At 45.4% G+C, this 21461-nt stretch overlaps 1 protein-coding gene across 1 annotated transcript; it reads left to right on the forward strand.

Moving 5' to 3' along the window:
- Positions 1-1464: 1464 nt before the first annotated feature.
- FAM83F (family with sequence similarity 83 member F) lies at positions 1465-21167 on the forward strand. Its single transcript, XM_084625480.1, has 5 exons — positions 1465-1916; positions 6695-6862; positions 11240-11361; positions 12001-12740; positions 17106-21167. Exons 1-5 carry the CDS (start codon positions 1473-1475, stop codon positions 17168-17170), a joined length of 1539 nt encoding a protein of 512 aa, XP_084481606.1. The 5' UTR covers positions 1465-1472; the 3' UTR covers positions 17171-21167.
- The last annotated feature ends 294 nt before the right edge of the window (positions 21168-21461 follow it).

A 21461-nucleotide genomic window follows, 5' to 3' on the forward strand; every position in this document is an offset into this window, starting at 1 on the left:
CTGAAAACATTTGCTCAGTGTGAAGCTGCAGTCAAAAAAGCCAACAATGTTAGCAACCATTAGGAAAAGAATAAATAAAAAGACAGAAAATATCATGCAACTATATAAATCCATGACATGCCCACACCTTGAATATTGTGTGCAGTTCCGGTCACCTCATCTCAAAAGATATATTGGAATTGGAAAAGGTAAAGAGAAGGGCAACAAAAATGATTAGAGCTATGGAACAGCTTTCATATGAGGAGAGATTAAAAAACAGACTAGTCATCTTGGAAAAGAGACTGCTATGGGGGGACATGATAGAGCTGGGAATGGGCGACAGGGGATGGATCACTTGATGATGATTACCTGTTCTGTTCATTCCCTTGGGCACCTGGTATTGGCCACTGTCAGAAGACCGGATGCTGGGTTAGATGGACCTTTGGTCTGACCCAGTATGACTGTTCTTATGTTAGGTCTATAAAGTCATGAATGGTGCAGAGAAAGTGAATACTTTACTCCTTCACATAATACAAGAACCAGGGGGTCACACAATGAAATTAATAGGCAACCGTTGGGCTTTTTTAAAAAAGGAAGTGCTACTTCACACAAGGTAGAGTCAGCCTCTGGAACTTGTTGCCATGGGATGTTGTGAAAGCCAAAAGTATAAATGAAATAAAAAAGTTTATGAAGGACAGGTCCATCAGTGGCTATTAGCCAAGACGGTCAGGGATGCAACTCCATCCGCTGGGTGGCCCTAGGCATCTGCCTGAGAGATGCTGGGACTGAACCACAGGGAATGGATTTCTTGATGATTGCCCTATTCATTCTCTTTGAAGCACCTGGCATTGGCCATTGTCGGAAGACAGGATACTAGGCTAGATGGACCTTTGGTATTGCTATTCTTATGTTCTTAGGCCCACTGCCAGGTATAAGGTCTGACATCTTGCTACCCATCAGAGCTCAATAGCAGAAAACCGGGAATGCTTCCAACCCAGCTGTAGAGGAGAATCACTTCCAGGCCTGCAGCCCTCGCCTTCGCAGCAGTGGCTGGAGGCAGAGGGAATGGCACATAGCCATGGAGCACAGAGTTGCTGGGGAGCCCCAGTGGCGGGTGCCCGACAGCTCTGGACAGCCAGTGACTGGAGCCCAGGGGTGGCCAGTGAGTCCATGCCCCTAACTAAAGACGTGTGGCTTCCAGGGGGGCTGTGCGGGCCCGTCACAAAGCATTGCCCTGTCCCCATCTCCGCGGGCGCTGATCCCGCCCCCGGCGCCCCTGCCTGCAGGCTGGGTGGTGCCCCGGGCTTTGGCCCCGAAGGGCAGGGGCTGCAGCAGAGCTCGGTAGGCGCCGGGGGAGAGGCGCCGGACCAAGCCCGCCCCCAGCCGCGGCTCCACCAGCGGGGCGGGCGCCGGCCGCGGCCAGGTGAGGCGGCCCCGCCCCGCCCCGCCCCGTCCCGTCTCCCGGCCCCGGCGGCAGCGGGTGAGCGGCGAGCATGGCGGACTCCCAGCTGATCTGCCTGGACGACACGCACGTGAACGAGAAGGTGACCGAGGCCCAGGCCAGGTTCTACTACAGCGAGGAGCAGCGCCGGGCGCTGGAGGTGCTGGTCGCCCAGGGCGAGCCGGCCTACCGGGAGCGGCTGCAGCAGGGGCAGCTGCGGGACTTCCTCTCCAGCCGCGAGCTGCGAGCCCTGCCGGCCGGCTGGCGCGGCTACGATGCGCACCTGGAGGGCGGCGGGGCCGGCGGCGAGGGCGTCTCGCTGGCCTACTGGCCGGAGTGCTCCGACACCGAGGTGCCGCCGCTGGACTTGGGCTGGACGGACAAGAACTTCTACCGGGGCATCAGCCGGGTGAGTCTCTTCACCCACCCCTGGAAGGAGGAGAGCGCGCCGCACCTCAAGCAGATCATTCGGGAGATGATCCAGCAGGCACAGAGGGTAGGTGTGTCCCCTCCCCGGTTCACTTCATCACCCCGGAGCACCGCGAGGGGGCCCTTCCCCCTGCGGGCTGCGGCACTCACACGCCCCCACCGCCCCCTGGTGCTCAGTCCGCTGGGGAAGCGGATCTGCTCGGTGGCTTGTTTCCACTGAGCTCCTCCTTTCAGAGGGCCGCAGCGCTTAACTTTGTCATCCGCTGAGCCACTTTTCTTGCACGTCCTGTGAAGAGCGTGATTGCTGCAGGGACAGGCGCTGTCCTATAGAGCTTCACTGTAAAGGATTCTGGGAGGCCTCTGGGAAGGAGCTGGCATACAGTGCTTGAACTTGAGGGTCATCATGGATGGAAAAAGTAGAGGAGAAAACACCCCAACAATAAATCGATTTTCTTTCCTTGCTGTGTCAAATAGGAGACAGTTAGTTATGGGCCCCCAAGATCTATAACCCACTAATGTCCTATCCAGCATCTCATTGTATTCAGTCACTTTACTGTTAATCAAAAAATAAGTTTTGCCAAAGTGACTCCATCAAGAATCTATATCCAGGACTGGATACCCCATTGTTAATGGGGTTTTATATCAGCTGCCCATTTTGTACTGTCAGTTTGAGTCAGTGGCTCAGACAATCACATATTTAGAGTCTCTTTCAATTCTCTCTCTCTCTCATATGTAGGTAAAACTATTTAAATTCTGTAAATTTAGATAGATTCGTTTCTTGATGGATTTCTAAATCTATAGTTTAGTGGTTGAATGCTCTCTTAATCCAGTCTTAATTGCTAAACAGCTGGATTTGAGACAACATATAGCTGTATTTATCTTTTGGGGGCAGAGAACTGTTGTTAATGTTCTCTGCCAAGAAGACAAACCAATAGGAAGATTCCAAAAGTTTGCATGGAACATGGATGTATCAAGAGTATTTCTCTTGTCAGCTGAGCTGAGGCTTCCAGGAAAGAGATCCCACTTAAAATGGCTTCTCTTCTTGCACAGGTTTCCTTTGGTGTTGGCATTTTCAAACATGTCAAATCGGGAGGCTACTTGATCCCTCCCCTTCCCTGCTGCTTTTCTGTGGGTAATGGGTGCCGTTTGGGTCTCCCCATATACACATATCTCTCGCAAAGATTTTCACAATGAATCTGCTATGTGAGACAGGATATGAAGCAGTTTTCTGAAAAGATTCCCTCTTCAAACTACATATTCCCCTTCTTCCCCCACTCTGAATAATGAAGGCCTGATTAATTGTTCACCTGCACCTTGTGTAGTCACATACCAATGCAAAGTGGCTGTGAAATGTTTGTATTCTGAGTTAGTAGCATTTTACATCTATTTTGCACTTTGCACTGGTGTAAATGTCTAGACAAGGGGCAGGGTGGTGAGGAATTGGGCTGTTTCAGACTCTGTACCTGAAGGCCAAAAGTGGCCAAAAGTTGTTGGGGGTTTTTTTTGTTTTGCTGACTTGGACAAACTGAAAACCCTGTGCTCCTCCCAATGCAAAGGTGATTGCATGGACATTTAATGGCCCTGTCTAGATAAACCTGCCTGTCATGCTCATGTGAACTGACCTAGAGAATATTGTTGTAGCCATGTTGGTCCCGGATCTTAGAGACAGAGTGGGTGAAGTAATATTTTTTTTATTGGACCACTTTCTGTTGGTTAGAGAGAAAAGCTTTCGAGCTACACAGAGCTCTTCTTCAGGTCTGGGAAAGGTCAGGTCAGCTAAATACATACCCCAAGAGAACCTGCTTCAATACGGGGGGGGGGAAAAACATCTGTCACCCCTATTTGTCACCCTCCACCCCACCCTAGAACCCATATAGGGTATCACTAAACTATTACAATCCATACTCAATGGGGACCACATCCTGAAAGAAATGTTTCCTAACCCCTCCCCCATCGCCTCCCCCTTCTAGCCTTCTAACAACTCACCAAGCTTCTCAGACACAAGCTCATCACAGACCAGGAACCATGAGCTCAAAGCACCTTGCCAGAACATCTGCAGGTTTTGCATCTGTTATATCTACACCGCTACAATGACCATTTACCGCCCCCCCATCACACCTTTCAAGATCCGTGGGTCCTACATGTGTCTATCGTAACATGTGGTGTACCTCAAGCAGTGCACTAAATGCCCCCCAAACAGCTATGTGGATAAAACCAGATAATCACTATGCTCTCAAATGAACTCGCACAGAAAAATGATAAAAGATTAACATATCAATTACCAATGGGCGAACACTTTTCACAAAACGAGCGCTCCATATCTGACCCCCTCAGTCCTTGTCCTCAAAGGAAACCTGCACAAGGCCTTCAAAAGAGGGGCCTGGGAGCTTAAATTTGTAACTTTGCTAGACACTAAAAATCATGGTCTTAGGGGCAGCTTCTTTCTCCCCTTGCAGAGGGGGGCTGAGCAGGTGTTGATAACACATGGCACATTTCTAAGGCTTATCAGTGTTTTACAAAGATTAATAAATGAAGCCTCCTCGCCACTGTGAGGTAGCCTAGTATTGTCTTGCCAACCCTCTACATGTCCGCGAAGAGTCAGGCACACCTGTGGAACTACAGAAATAACTAGCCCCATGTTATAGATAAAGATGGTGGGAAACTGTGGTGGGAGATAGCCCCGCATACTCTGAATTGCTCTTTGTCACTTTTCCAGGTAATCTAGGGAGATCATCACCAGGTAACCCTGTCTGCATCTTCCCTATGGCACAGTCATTGCCAATTTGTAAACCGTGATACGCTATTTGTGCCAGCATTACAAACATCCTGGAGCAAGTGCCACATGGTGAGCATTTGTCACCTATTTTCAGAAAATTTCAGGGCCGTCATTTGTTTTCATGAGTATATCCCATTCCTACAGTTTGCAGGGGAACCAGGGCCCAGCATTTATTTGAGAAACCAAGGCATCATTTTTGTGACATTATTTTGTTTACCAAGGCAAATGTAAACAGGTGACAGTCCCCACCTAGGCTTGATGTAGCCCAGCCAGAAAAGGGACTGCTCATCACAAGAAGAGGGGTGGAATGTAATAAAGACTTCTGCCCAGAGTGCTGGAGGAAGAGATGATCTACAGGAGGTGCAGAATGTTTCTCTCTCGCTGTTTGTTCTTGGTCTTGGGGCAATTACTGTGGAGCTGGGAGCATTTTGCCCTCCCCCTGCCACTGTTTTAGTCTAGCTTCACCTTTGCACCAGGAACTCCAGCCCAGATCCTATCTGATGACAGGGCAGTGTTCTGCCACTTGCTGGCCATATTTGGCCCTGTGTCACAGAGGTGGTTGTGTGTGTGTGTAGCTTATTCACTCTCTGATCACCTGTGGCAAATACGTGACGCTAAGTATGCTGGAAGCTGTCTGTCGTTTAAGAACAGAACGGGTCTGGTGGAGCAATGGTCTTTGGCAGTGGTAAGTCCCTGTCTGTATGGTGAGAGTCTGCTGTGGCATGGTTTGGAGCATACAAGGGCAATCTCTTTCCCAGATTCAATTTGCCTCTCTAGTGAGGATTATTCACCCCGCTGTAGTTACTACCCCTTGAAGCCTGAGTTGGACCTCTTCCAACCTTCAGCTGAAGGAAAGGAGCTCTTCTCTGCACTGAGCTGGGAACCATACTGCCTGATTGGGTTGAAAAAGAGTTTAAAATAGTTTCATGCTACCTCTGTTTAACACAATACTGCTGGCCATTGTGAACGGCGCCCATGGAATTTAAACTTTATTCAGACAACTCTGTTCCCAGCCTGTAGTGCAGAGCGCCTCTCGCTGCCCAAGTTTACATGCCTGCCATAAATGAATGAGACCAGCCTCCTGTGGTGATTCATTCACAGCCTTCCAAAGGCTGGGGAAAGTCTTTCAGGAGAAAGAGGCAAGTTGGGACTTGATATTTCTAGTGTTTTAAAACGGGAGAATAGGGTAGGGTGTAGACCACAGAGAAAAGCCCTTTGAGATCACCTTCCCATATTGTAAAGGGTGCCAACAATCTTCTTGCTTTGTAATTTCCTGTAACCACTGACTGTTCAGGCTTTTGTGAGTTTAACAGCATGTTAACGTAGTCTTTTGCTTTTTTTTAAATAAATTTTGTGTTTGGAAAAATGTATCCTGTTGGGCATTCAAAGTGAAAGGGGGTGGGGAGGATTTTTGTAGCACCAACAAACGCAGAACTGAATGCCAGACCATCTCTGTTGTTATAAATGTGAGCAGGTGTGTTTGAACCCCCTAGGTCAGATATAGAAATGCATTTCTTGTGAACCCAGCCCAGGTAGGAGAATTCTTAAGGGAATCTGTGGAACAGAAAAACAAAATCCCACTCCTCCCCACACCCTTAGTATTCTGTCTCCTCTGCCCACAATTTCTCTGGCCCCTTGTGCTGAGCAGGTGAACCTTGGTTTTCCAGGGTCTCTTCACATGTAGGTAAATCACTGTGAGACAAACATGGTGGAGAAGCCTCACAGTGGAGGTGAAAACCGGGCAGCTGGCTGCGTTGTTCTTCATGCCTCTGATTAATATGCAGCATTCCCTGGAAATGACAAGAGAGCTCCCAACAAGAACTAACAAACTCTTTCCTTGTACATGTGCAGGCTCTGGGAGCCATGCCAGGAAATAATGAGATTACTGAATTGTGTTCAGACATGTGTTTCTCTCGCGCTTTAGTTTGCCTTGAGTATACTCTCTACCCAGCTGGCCTGTCACCCAGACCCTTTTGTTTTATATTAGGAGTGAGATGGGGACATGCAAACACACTATCTCTAATACTGTATTTTACTTGCCTCTCTTTCTGCCCGATCCTTGCTTCCAGATCATTGCGGTGGTAATGGATCTGTTTACAGACCGGGACATCTTCCAAGATATTGTGGACGCAGCATACAAGTGCCGGATCCCAGTCTATATAATCCTGGATGAGGAGGGTGTGAAGTTCTTCCTGGAGATGTGCAAGTGTATGAATCTCAGTAGCTTCCAGATCCAGGTAATATACTGTGGTACAATGGAGGCCATGTCAACGGTACAGATGTTCCGGTGTAATGCCCAGGTGTAGACACTTGCTACGTCAACAGAAGGGGATTTATTTGTCAATATAGCTCATTTTTTTTCAAGAAGCAGTAGCTAGGTTGACTGAAGAATTCGTCCTTCAACTTAGCCATGTTTACACCGGAGGTTAGGCCAACCTAACTATGGTGTTATGGGTGTAAAATTTTTCACAGCTCTGAATGATGTAGCCTGGTCGATTTAACTTTTCATTATAGATCAGGCCAGAGCTTAAAGGGCCTTTGTGTCTCCAACAAGGGGCTGAGCTGCTGCAGTTCTGGGGTAGATCAGAGACTGTTTGGATGGATAGCTGAGTCCCTTCTAGTTGCAATGTGCTCTGGTTGGCAGAGGGGAGTTGGGGACAGGAGCCATATTGGAAAGCAGGAGAGTAAGAAAATGGTTCTCTGGTGCTGAGTGGAGAAGGAGAAGACAGAGGAATGACCTTGGGGGGGGGAGCCCAGAGTAGGAAGGGGCCTGAGGAGGGTTTGTGGCTGACTGACTTAAGCATCCCTGATTGGAGAGAACTTTGTCATGGAGAATCATGTGCCTCTGGAGCAGGGATTCCAACTAATCTAGAACCGAAAGGTCTCAGTCATTCTCTGACTATTATTTGGGCCTGTCGATTTTGTTTGTCTGAATGTTATCTAATTCTGTCTCGTTACTTTACTGAACTCACTTCTATTATCTCTGCCAGACTGGGACTAAAGTTCCCTGCTAATTTTGTGACCCCAATGTGTGAGTGAGTGTTTTTCCTGGGTGAAGGCATTGCATGGGAGGTACCCCGGAGGCTCTCCCAATGGGAGTGCCTGCAGAGCTTGCCTCCAGGGTTTGTGGGTAGAGGTCACTAATTTTTGTGCACCACTGCTCAGGCCTATATGCACCAAGACGGTGTCAGTTACAGTATGTTCATGTACCAGTGTCACAGAACTGGAATAAAGGTCTGGGTCTAGTCTACCTGATGAGGAATAGTGTGTGGGCAGTAGGAAAATTTTCACATTAAAGAGAGAGAGACACAGACAGGTCCCCTTCATGTATATACCATAACCTGCTGTGAGGCCATGACCAGCCTGCTTTGATTCCTAGCAGGAAATCGCTGGTCATTGCTCAGGGTGAAAACCAGGTCTCCTGTGGTTTTGCAAAGCAAATTCAAATACAAAGAATATGGTTTCCTGAAGCCTGAGAGTGGTAGATAAAAACAAGGCTTCTGCAACCAGAGGTTTCTAAATGGATACAAACTGGAGGGTTGAGTCTAGCTGAGGTCTAGGCTTGCCCTCTGCTTTCTTTTTTCAAAAAATGTGTAATGGCTACACTCCCCTTTTATACTTAGCTTCCTGCTGCCATTGGGGGAGACTTCAGTTCTTGAGTTCACCCTTATTCCCCCATGAATGGGCTTCACTGCCAGTCTTGCAATGAAGTCAGACTACTGATCTCCTTCTCAGGGATAGTAGTTTTTACTTTCACCCAGCTAAATAGCAGGTAGCCATATCAGCTTTTGCTGGGTTTTCCTCAGATCTTACAGGTTAAGCAGGATCAAGCTAGATCAGTACTGGAATGCGAGACCTCCAAGGAACACACAGGTTCTGCAAGAAGTGGTGGTGCCGATGACTGAATATATGGTACTTTCCCCTGTGTTCACATTGAACTAAGGTCCTAACACGGTAATAAGGGGGTGGTCTGCTGCTGGAAGTGCCATCTTCCAAGTGAGCTGTAACACCGAGATACTGATTAGTTGCAGTCGTTAAATGATCCCATAGCACTCTGATTTTTCTTTTTTTTTTTAACTCTTAAGAAATGTTCTGGCCATATTTTAATTTAGGAAATTACACTCTGCTTCAACTGGATATGGTATTCTTTCTCTTAGGGTACATCTACATTTGAGCTGGGAGGTGTGATTCCTAGCTTAACACCTAAAAATAGCAGTGTGTCCACAGCAGCTAAGGCGAGTCGCCTAAGTACATACCCAGGGAGTTGGACGAGATTGTACTTGGGGCAGCTAACTTGAGAGGCCACCTAGGGTGATGCAGACACACTGCTGTTTTTAGGTGATAGCTTGAGCAGAGCTAGCATGGATACGTCTGTGCAAGCTGGGAATCACACCTCCCAGCTCAAATGTAGACATGCCCTTAAGCTATTTAATAGCATCGTAGTGCTCCGTCCTAGAGGTGAGTACATTTCAGTGGAGGGATACTGTTCCCTCTGTATAGTTTATTTATCAATCTTTAAATACCCTGAGATCTTTCAGGGTAAGAGACGTTATAGAAATATATGTTTTTGGAGATAATTGATGTGGTATACTCACAACATCGCATGTTATTTGTGTTTTCTGCACATGAAGCCATATCGATATAGCTTTGTCTCCACACTGTTACAGGGTATTTGGGTGATTTTTTTTGTTGTTGTAATTTTCTACTCCCTCTGTGCACATGTAAAGAGTCATTTTTAGATCACAGTAATTAAAAGAAAATCAAATTTGAATTCTTTTTACCAAAAGCAGGAAATGCAATGTGCAAATCCAGTGAAAACTCCACTTGCTAAATACTGTTGTAACATGGCTGGCTGTGTGCTCACACAGACTGCTCTAGTCAGATTGCTTCCTGGTAAAAAAAAAAAAAAGTCACATAACCTCTTGTACCTTTTTCTGACTGATGTGAAAAAATGAGGTCATTCTGTTTGCAGATCATGGGCTATTGACTAGCATACAGCAAAATCCAGGTTGGTTAAATAGGAAAAGATCTTCAGTGGAAAACCAGATGGATAAAAATGTTATAATAAACACCGGAGAGGACACCCTTCTTCTGGTGTGTTCTCCCTGACCTGCATTCAGCATTCCATGCACATGACTCACTATGAGGCCTTGAGCAAGTCACTTTGACTTTCTCAGGTCCCCTGTCCATGACATAGAGTAGTAATACTTATGGGGTATTGTGGTGGTTAATTAGCTAATGTCTGCACAGCACTTCAAACATACAAGTAGTAGATGATTGCAAGTATTCTAATTTATTATTAGTCAGAATTTGTACTGACACTGCAGCATTTCTATTGAACAAATACAACCGATATGATGAAGAGATTAAAAATTACATATTATATTCAGAAAACTAGGATTTTAAAAGAATTCTGGATTTCTTTGGTCACAGTAAGTTCACCTATGGCTGGAAATCCAGACTGGTACAGCCAGGGCCACGTGGTTCTTTAACCATATGACATAGGTCAAAACAGCATAGTACTTGTTTGTTGTTGTACTGTTCTTGTATGTTATGTGCAGATAGATATCTGACACTTAAAGGCATATAGCCTTAAGTCAGCATTTTTCTAGTCTACTTAGGACATTAGTACAACTGACCCTTATACCACCAAATCTCTCAAAGAGGATTCTGTGGTCTGTCATGCCGTCTGATCTCTTTGCACTGGCCAGAATCCTTCCCAATCCACTGGTAAGGAGACGAGTTCTCCTCTTACTGTAGCAGGAGGAGACTAGGAAACCTCCATTATGGAAGGCCAGCGGAATCTCTCCTACTGGAATGTTCCAGAAAATTGGGATGTTCTCTCCTCTTGTTGTCTCTGATAGTAAAATTGTCCAGACTTTTAATTTGCCTCCGTTTACCAAGCCCTACTTTATCACTATGACAACACAAATGAGACCAGTGCCTGAGGCCCTGACTCAGGTCTCCATTTCAGCCCCTTTAAATTGACACCAAGTGGATCTTCCCGTAGGAGAGTCTCCCTTCCACCATCCTCCCAGCATAGGAATATGCAGGGGTTAGGAGTTTATGCGGCCACAATGCACTGTTCTCTAGCTAGTCTAGACTGGCAGAGTGGCTTATGGGTGATTGGGGGTGTACCCAGAATTTAGAGAGTGCAAAAATGCGACTGTTGATTCACTCCCCCTCCTGGGTGGGTCTCCTGAGGCTGCAGCTCGGAATTGGGGACTGAGGATCATTTTCTTCCCTTAGATTTTGAAAGTTTTGTCCCACCTGCATTTTAGACTTCTCAGTGCTGGGATGAAAAGGAGAATGGGGCAGGCAGAGTTGCAAGCACATTTAACGTATTGGACAGGCCTACAGATTGATGGAGGAGAGTGACCTGTATAGAAAATAAGTGACCAGCTGGGACAGACAGCGGAAGTACATTCTGCCTTGGATTATCCCTTCTGCAACTTTTCTGAGTTCTGTTGGCCAATGTGAAATAAGCTCTAGCATTGAGTGAGGTGAGGTGAGATGAGATGAGATGACTGGGTTGGTGGCCCCTGGAGCTGCAGGATTATCTGATTCTCTATATGCATGATTTGTTGTGACTTGTTTTTTCACCTTCCTGTTAGAACATCCGTGTACGTTTTGTGACGGGAGTTGGGTTCTATATGCCATCAGGGAAGATCAAAGGCACCTTGGCCTCCCGGTTCCTGATGGTGGATGGTGAAAAAGTGGCCACTGGGTCCTACAGGTGGGTCACTCACCCAGGATATGCCCATGTTCTTTGTATAAGGTCTACCCCATGCTTTACCTAGGGGAAGTGGGGAGCAGCCTCCTTCTTTTTTTTATTCCCTAACAGTTGGTCCAGTCCATTTCCTAGCAAGGCTGCTGTGTCCAGTTGAGCTCTTTGTAGATGTCTGATGTGGGATAGAGAACACAGAACTAACTTTTGAAGGATAAAGTATCCCTGTGTCAACGTTCCACTGAATGAGAGAATTCCTCCTCCTCACCAGCCAGTGGCCAAATGGGATTCCCCAGCATCCCCTGTGGCCAGTTTGCTATCTAGAAGAGGTTAGCAGGGCAGTATAGAGAGCCCTTCTGCCAATTCAGCAACAGCAGGTTAAGTGTGGTTACCAGTGTCCTTGTCCAGATGGGGGAACTGTACTTTAAGGTGTCACAGCTTTCTCTACGAGATTTGTCCACCTGTACCATAAAGAACAGACTTAAAAATGTATACAGTGCCACTCAAGTGGGTAAGATACTCGTCACATGGTTGCAATGTTGTGTGTTTCTGAATGCTGAGAGTTCAGGGGTGGTCATTTGGGGGTTGGAGAGATGTCAGGTCTCCCTATCTCCATGCAAAAATCTAACAGTGGCTTCTCTCTGCCAGCTTCACTTGGAGCTCATCCCACATCGACAGAAACATCCTCCTGTTGTTGACGGGGCAGAATGTGGAGATGTTTGATGTCGAGTTTCGTGAGCTCTACGCCATCTCTGAGGAGGTCAATCTCTACAAGGAGCTGAACATTGCTAGCCCTTTTAATTCAGGAGTTGGGATATCGGCGCTTCGCTCCTCCACTGTGTCTCGTAAGATGATCAACCCCAAGTATGGTCTAGTGACAGGGGCTGCCCCTGGTGAAATGTTCTGGGCTTCACGCCAGAGGCAGGAGGCACAGGAGAAACTGGAAAGGAATGAGGAGGAAAGTGAGTCAAAGAAGCGGCTGAATCAGTTTCTGAATGACTTGATCACGGTGGAGCAGGTGCTACCAGAAATTCTGCCACCTCTTGAGAGCTTGGGGAGAGAGAACCGGAGTCCCCAGAGATTGCTCTCCTGGTTCCATCGGGGTCTGAAACATAAGTCCAAATCCAGGGAGTCCATTCGCGACACCAAAAAGGACGAGGAAGCTAGCAGCTCTGTTACCAATGGGGAAACCAATTCCAAGCAGGGTAAGAGGTTTGGCAGCGGCTTTTTCAGCAGGAAAGCTAAACGGCCCCCCGTCATGAAAACTGAGGCCAATTCTTTTGCCAGTGAGGGACCCTCAGGAGAAGAGTTTGTGATCGTGAAGACAGCATGCGAGGACCTGATCAGCTTCAGCCCTGTCAGCATTCGGAGTAGTGTGGGCACCTCAGGTAAACCACCTCCACCACAGTTCCCCTAGGCTCCCCCAGTGCAGGCACATGAGGGTAGCTCCAACCATTTCTTTTCCTCTCTGCCTTAAAATGACACAGAGAGCAACTGAGGCCAATGAAACAAAATCATCTTGCAGGCATTTTTAAGGGGAAATTTTGTGAGACTTGCACTTCTCGTGTGACTTCCTTTGGTGGTCTGGAGGTGAGGAGGGTGAATCTCTCTCATTTCCCCATGTAAAAAGGTTCCAGGCACAGGTACTTTGCTCCCCAGCTGGAAGCAGTGTTAGTGGTTCACAGCCATCTTAGGTGCTAGCAGAGAACCTTGTGTTGTACTTCAGGGACCCTTTTGGCAGTGCACAGTTGCACGGACAGGTTTTAGACGTCTCCTACCACCTAACCTACTCATCTTTACTTGACTGGATATAGAGTTACTATGACAAGGTTATGGTGGGAGGGAAAACAGAGTGGGGGAATCCTCCATAATCTACTCCTTTTCCATTTCCCCCCCCCATCAAACATGGGGGAGATCATCATGGAATTAGAAGCTAGGGAGTTATCGCAACATGGCCATGATCAGTGCTTGCGACATGTCCTTCAGTGGCTTTGTCCAGGTTAGTTTTCAGTGACTCAAGTGAATTCAGAACTGGCAAATCCCCTTCACACGCTAGTTCCTGAAAGGTTTAGATGTTGACAGACTGGAACAAACCTATAGACTATCCAGGCTAGTCCCCCTCTCTGACAGTGACCCATTGTGGATGCTGTGGAGAGAGTTGCAAAACTAGAACATGTCATATAGCAGGGGAATAAATTATGTTAGGACAATGGTCCCCAAACTTTTTCGGTCACCCACACCCCCTGTTACCCAGTCTGCTCACCCACCTTCCCCCGGAGCCATGGTCGGGGCTGGAACTGTGGGTCAGGGGCTGCAGCTGTGGGCAGGGCCGGAGTCGAGCTGGGGGGCGCTCCCTCCCCACCTGCTTGGGGGGGGTGCCCCAGACCCCACTGCAGCCCCTGAATGTTCCTCTGTGCCCCCCTAGGGGTTGTGCCCTACACTTCGGGGACCTTAGGGGAGTAATTTCTTCCTGACCCATCTTAACCAGGGATCATTCTATGCCCAAAAGAATGTGAAATGTGACGTTTAGCGTGGGGGAGGAACGGAGATTTGTTAAGCCTGAAACTGCCATTTTTAAAAAATGGAACGAGACTCCAGAGACCAAGAAAGTGAGGAGGGTATTGGGGAGAAAGATGAGATTAAAAAACTGCCATTGGTTGGATTCTTAGAAATATTTCTGCTGAGAGAGAGAGAGAGAGAGAGAGAGATTTAAATCCCAAAGCTACTTAACACAGATTGAAACAAGATGAGAATAGCCTAGTCTGGGCCACAATAGATCCATTTTGGAGGGCAACCTTAGAATATGGGAAGTTGGGAGTGAGCCCTCCCCTCCCCCATCTCAAGTGACTGCATATTCTCTGCACAGATAGTATATGTTAGATACTCTGCTGGTTCCCTTCCACTGAGGTTGGAAATCTGTAGACTTATTGGAATCAGATGGGTTGATCTAAGGGCTTTCAGTACCCTCTAGTGACAAAACTAGAGAACTGTTGAGTCTGTTTCCCACCTGTCTCTCTAAAGAGGCAATTTAAAGTGATAGAGATCCTATATTTCTAACCCCTGACTCTAGCTGTTGTAAAATAGTTCTCCCACCACCCTGTCACTCCCATATGTTATTTCAAAATGAGGTTGTTACCTTTCTAGGGCATGAGCTGTGTCTTCCTATCAGTACTGTAAGTCAGTGGTTCTCAACTAGGGGCAAATGTATCCCTGGGGGTATTCAGAGGATCCCAGGGGGGTACATCAACTTATCTAGATATTTGCCTAGTTTTACAACAGGCTACATAAAAAGCACTAGCAAAGTCTGCAAACTAAAATTTCATGCAGACAATGACTTATTTATACTGCTCTAAAGACTATACACTGAAATGTAAATACAAGATTTATATTCCAATTCATTTATTTTATAATTATATAGTAAAAATTAGAGCATAAGCAATTTTTCAGTAATAGTGTGGCTGTGACACTTTTTTGTATTTTTATGTCTGATTTTGTAAGCAAATAATTTTTAAGTGAGTTGAAACTTAGGGGTATGCAAGACGACTCAGACTCCTGAAAGGGGTACAGTAGTCTGGAAAGTTTGAGAACCACTGCTGTAAGTCACCTACCACAATTTGGGGTAGTATACGAATAATGAGATGGTAAAAAGAAAACTCACTCAAAGTTTATACTTAGTATTAATTTATAAAGTAAATGCAGCAAAAATCTTAGAAATCTAAAGTCAACAGCGAACTTGGTGGCCATGTGGGCGGCCTACATTTTGAGGGTTTGTTTTTGTTTGTTTTTTTTTTGGGGGGTTGGGCGGCGTAAGTAGGGCAGTCACCTTGTGTACAAACTTCCAGGTAGCATTCTGCCGCTGGGCTTTTTTACATCTGCTCTGATTGGCTGGCCCTTTTTTTTTTTTGGCGTGGCAGCTGGGAGTGGCTGGCAAAATAGCTAGGGTCACTTCTGCATGTGGGTCTCTTATTTAGGTTTATACAAATAATAAAAAGGTGCTGGTTCAAAAGTGTAGGTGACCTGACACCACAACAGTGGGTGCAAGTGGATCTAAGGGAGTGTGAATATAAGGGTGGAGGAGGGATATAACTTAAGCATTGCCTTAGAATTTGGATCACAGTCTCTGCCCCAAGATGCTTATAGTCAAAGAGCTTGATCTTGCAACCTTCTCTAATCAATGTGGCTACTCCAAGAGTAAGGTTCAGGCCCCAAGGTAACACTTGAGAAGTGGGGACTGGGGGGAAAGAGGAGAACAAGGGGTACGTTAATAAGATCATGTGGTTTCTTTGTTAGTAACAGGCTGCTTGAGGGTTTAATAAAACTTCTTAGGCCTGGATGTGGAGTGGCATTCGTGCTTCAAGAAAATGTGAGGCACTTCTTACTACTAAGATAACTTCAGGGCTGGCTTCATTTTAAAACTCCAAGGGTGGCTCGATGTTGGCCTAAGTGAGGAATACTGCAGTGCTGTGTTTGAGGCTGGAGGGGAAGGTTGGAACACAACCGAGGTGCTTTGAATGCAGTTGGGTGCAATTATCCAAAGCTTCACACTTTGAATTAGATACATTTGTTTTTTAAAGATTCACGCAAGCATGTATTAACCCTTTGGGCTTACCTGTGCACACATCCTCTAAAGTTACTATTAATTATATTTAACTGTAGAGACACATGCCATGGTACAAATACATAGAGAGACCAGATTCCCATTGCTTGTATTGATCACTATCTGAGAGAAACTGTCCTGGCCTCTGGCTCATGCTCAGTCAATAGTAAGAAGGGACAGAAGTAAGCTTTGTGGCAGGACTTGAAAAATCTTACTGGCTGTTTACATTCCAGAAGACTATACCAGAATTAGATACAGCCAGAGATAGATACAAACTGTGTGGGTTGTAGAGACCTCACCTGTGAAGACTGGGGGTAATGCCATGATCAGAAGCCTAGCCTCCACTTACTGGGATTTCTGCTAGGGTGATGTCCCAGTGTATACTGCTTGAGGACTTCATTTTTAATAAGTGTTACCCCCTGGATCTTGAGCAGCCTCCCGCACCAGCATCTTCTGTGTTGAATGAAATACATCTAGTTTAGCTATCAGCTGCCTAAGGGGATAGGATAACTTTACAAGTATTAAAGGGTTCAGACATCAGGGAGGAGAGGGAAAGAAGGAAACTGTTGAGAGTGGTGGCCAGGGGATGATTAGGAGTAATGAAATGAAACTCAGAACATGACTATTTAGGCTAGATATGACACTTAACTGTGGGTTTATTACACCCCAGATTTGTGTCTTTGGGAGCCCCATCACTCTGGACATTTGAAAGTAGAGTGAGTAAAGCACTGCAGAACATATTGTAGGGACTAAGGCTGCACTGCTTAGGTGGACAAGCTGACCCTGTAGCCTTTTTTCATCTCTAACTCTTTGGAAGTGTCCCAAGCAAGCAGTGACCAGGTCTGGCCTTTCTTGCCTTCTGTGAGCTGAGGAGACCATAGTTCAGGCTGTCATGCTTACAGACCAGGAAATAGAGTTCATTTCTCTAGTCGTTGTAAAGCTTTGTCATCTTTTGTTTCTGGAGTCTGCCTTTTTTTGGGTGTCTCCTGATTTCACAGTTAGAAAGTGAGATGGTTCCCCCCTTTTCGCTCCCCCCCAAAAAAGAAGGGTGAATGTGGGTCTAAAACAAGCAATATAATGAGAGAGAGTTGAAAGTTGTGTGCTGAAAGTTTTTTATAAAAATCTTTATTTTATTTTTTTAACCTTTTTATTACAGGTAAAATTAACCCAAACTCTCCCACAGGGGATAAAAACAAACAGTCAGCCTGTGTGATGTCTTGATCTGGAAGGAATGTCAGAAGAATTGAAGACCCCAAAAGAGCATTTGCTGGAACGTATGACTTCTTTCCTATTTGAAACTTGCAGAACTTGTTCTCACACAAATGGTCTTTCAAACCACTATAAATGTCCAGGATGCAGCTTGCACCTCCAGTGAAAGCACACGTGTTGCATAAAGCATAAAAATGTGGATGGTTCCTATGTAAGGATTAGCGGTGAAAGTGTTAATGTCAATATTTAACTGTGATAATTGGAACTTGGAGCTAAGCCTGCATTGAGATGAATGCAGGGGAGCTTCCCACTTCTTAATGCAGCTATTTCAATCTATCTAGCTACAGACTCAAAAGGACATCATTTGGGAGAAAACTGTGAAATCTGCAGACCATGTGGATTTTCCTTGTCCATGGATTTCTATAGATTTCTGTTATTAGCAGGGACAGCTAGAAGATTCAGCGGATGAAGAAGGTGTATTTGGCTGGAAGAGACCAGGGGGTTAGTATACTAGCTCTTCACTTTGTCATAAAACTAACAACTGAGCTGAATGATTTGGTAATAATTTCCCCTCAGGAGAAGACGAGGTTTGGAATATAAGGGAATGCTTCAGACCAAGATCAAGGTGTGTGTGGAGTCCCAGGCCTGGGATAGCAAGGAGTGCTGCAAGATTTTACAGGGCCACAGGAGATTAATCATAAAATCAGTGTAATCATTAATTCCGTGCCATGTTGGTCTTCATGGAAAGTGAGTAAGTAAAGGGATACATCTTGAAGGCTGAAGGAGAGATGGGTGAAAGTTTCAAACATCTGGCTTACTTTACATTTTTAGTTAACCTCCCCCTTCCAAATACATAAAAATAGAGGTCCCCATCCCATAAATATATGGAGACACCAGTTATTGTGCACACCCTCATTGGATTCATTCAATATTTGGACTAGCATTTTGTCCTGACGTATTTGAGTGAATTTTTGCCATGCAGATCACCACAATATGCTGCCTTCAATAAACCCTCAGTGATTTGTAAGAAAAATACATCATAATGGTAAATAACCACCTAAGTACAAATAATATATTTGTCCTAACACGTTATTGAACACAGCAAAGGAAATATGGTTTCTTTAAAGAAAATGAACAAAGTTCAGCACACGTTCCAAGAACGGCCATATTGGGTCAGACCAGTTGTCCATCTAGCCCAGTATCCTGTCTTCCGAGAGTGGCCAATGCCAGGTGCCCTAGAGGGAAAGAACAGAGCAGGTAATAATCAAGCAATCCACTCTCTGTCGCTCATTCCCAGCTTCTGGTAAACCATCCCTGCCTATCCTGGCTAATAGCCATTGAGGGACCTATGAATTTATCTAGTTCTTTTTGAACGCTGTTATACTCTTGGACTTCACAACATCCTCTGGCAAGGAGTTCCACAAGTTGACTGTGTGTTGTGTGAAGAAATACTTCCTTTTGTTTGTTTTAAACCTGCTGCCTATTAATTTCATTTGGTGACCCCTAGTTCTTGTGTTATGAGAAGGAGTAAACAACACATCCTTATTTACTTTCTCCACACCAGTCATGATTTTATAGACCTCATTCATATCCCCCCTTAGTCATCTCTTTTCCAAGCTGAAAAGTCCTGGTCTTATCAGGGGCGGCTCTACCAATTTTGCCACCCCAAGCAGTCGCCGCCAAATTGCCGCTGCACCCGGAAGAGCAGCGGAGCTGCTGCCAAAGTGCCACTGCGGGACACGGATTGCCGCCCCATTCTGAATGCCGCCCCAAGCACCTGCTTGGAAAGCTGGTGCCTGGAGCCGTCCCTGGGTCTTATTAATCTCTCCTCATACGGAAGCCGTTTCATACCCCTAATTGCGTCCTGTCCACAGCCTATGCCCTGCCTGGAAGTTGCTCATTGTAGCAAATTTTTTCCTCTCAGCAGGTCTGGTTCTCAAATACCATGATGGTGGGTTTGGTATAAGAACATGAATGGAATTCTCTGTCTCTACCTACTTTTCTTTATAGGGACAGCAAACAGGCAGGAGCTGCTGCACTAGGCATGTGCAGTATATTTAATATCAATGACAAGTGAACTGCTTCTACTGCTGAACATGCTCACAAGAACCTCACTTGACCTTAAGCTGGCCATGGTACCTTTCCCTCATTCTACTGGGTATGCTCACTCCAATGTAAGTTGACAAAGTGATTGCCAGTCAGCCTAGCCAGCCTGGGAACAGACGGTACCCCCGCAACTGGTTCAACCAACTCTAACCCTAACAGCAGCTCTTTACAAAGCTTCCCCTTCCCAGTGACACAGCACAGTTAGCGGTTTACACCATCACTTAAACACGTGAATAACTTCATACATGAGTAGTGCCACTGAATTAAGCAGGGCTACTCACATACGTGAGTATTTCCAGGGTTGTCTGACCTGGCTTGCTCCTTATAAACTGAGTGGCTTAGTTTGCCTTGGTTCTATTCTCCTCCTCTTTGTTTGGAGATTTTTCTCTTTTTACTTGTATTTGTTTAACTTCAATCTCTGATGAAGTAATTGTTAACTATGGCCAGGATTGCTTCTCATACACTTTCTAATTGGTCAGACGGTTGTCTGACTTCAAGTCCATGGTGCTTCCCTATTCTCCGTGACCAAGTATTGTTTTTTAAAACGTGGCTTAATAAATATACTAGCTAATTCACCTAACAACATGACGATTTAAATAGTCTTGTATCTGGTTTTGATCAATATATTTTAAAGATCTTCATTGCTATCCACATATCTTTTTCTTATTTTTCTGATTAAGACAGACTTAAAAAGAAATCAATACCTCAGCCATTCTTTTGCTGTTAATGTCATTCCTGCCTCGCTTATTAGTGGACTGAATTTCTCTTTGGTATTACTTTCCCCCTGGATATAAAAACGCTTATTTCCTTTATCCTCACTGGCTAACATAAACGTGATCATCTCGTTTTACTGTACTTATTTTTCCCTGCAGATCTTGTCTGACTGTCCATTTTTGTTTTATTGTCACACTCAGCTTCCACATACAATTTTTGTTCTGTTTTTCTTCCAATTTTTAGTAGCCTCAGGAATTAGTTTTATGCCTTATCTCTGGAGTCTGATAGGACTCTTCAGCCTTATTACACACAACTAGATAGTAATAATATTTATTATATTTCTTAAGTTCCACTAAACTTGCTGTCTTGCATTCTAATCCTGCATCTTCTGAACTGATTCCTCAACGTCAGTGGAACGTTTCTGGGATGCAGACAGCCCAGCAGATCCAGGCTATCTTCTCTCAAATGCAGAGTTGAATGTTTCAGCACACCGGGTTGCTTATTTCTACATTGCAAATAAGTCTGGTTGTTCCCATGGCAATAGGTCTGTGCATGGGTGAGATAATCATGATGTATTCTGACCAACCGTATTCACTGTGGTTTCTCAAGGTGCTTGAGGAATTCAGGGCCTGCAACTTGTGAAATGGATCCTTGCCCCTCTGATGGATGAAATGTAGTTGGGAGGTGGAGCAGGAACATGTGCAAAGATAGTCAGCACCTCGTTAAGGGAGGGCAAGGTGGCAGCAGTTCTCAATGAGCCTAGATTGGGCTCTTGCTCAACAAGCCATCTTTTGATGCTGATATTGCCAATTAGAACCATGTATCTAACCTTCCTTTTTGGGAAGATTATTTGAGAAGATTGTGGGGAAGCAACTCTAGCACTTTTTGGAGTCTATTTCCTTAACCCCAGTCAATCCTGTGAGAGTGCCTCAACTCTGGAACTTGCTTCCTCTTTGGTCCAGCCAGAGTTCACTGATCTTCCTGGAACATCATGAAGCTGATTCTTATGCACAGACTTTGCCATGGGATAACAAAGTTGGGGCTGTCTCTCTTTTCTGGGAGAGACTGAGTCCTTTGGTTGACACTGTGCCAATTTGTTGTACATACTTGAGTCTTTAATGTGTACATTTGCCAAGAAATCATGAAAGATGCATTTTATGAGTCAAATAAACAAATTCCTAACATGTTACATTCAGGTAGCTTGTGTTCCTTGGTGTTGCTTTATTCATTCTCACAATTTCAATAACTTCCTTTCTATGCATAAGTTGATCAAAGCTGGGGTATTTTTGGTTTGTTCGTTTTTGTCCCCCACCTCCTTCCTCCCGGTCACGGCTACTTTCTTGGATCACATTTTATATAAACCGTACAACATCCTCCAAACTATGCACTGCAGGAGAAAGAGCAGCTGTGTGAGTATCTGATAAAAACTATGCTGTAGTGTATTATTGCACATAAGTTGTACAGGCAGCCATTATAACTACAT

This window comes from Lepidochelys olivacea (assembly GCF_965140295.1).
Source record: "Lepidochelys olivacea isolate rLepOli2 genome assembly, chromosome: 1".
In the NCBI taxonomy this organism is placed as follows: Eukaryota; Metazoa; Chordata; order Testudines; family Cheloniidae; genus Lepidochelys; species Lepidochelys olivacea.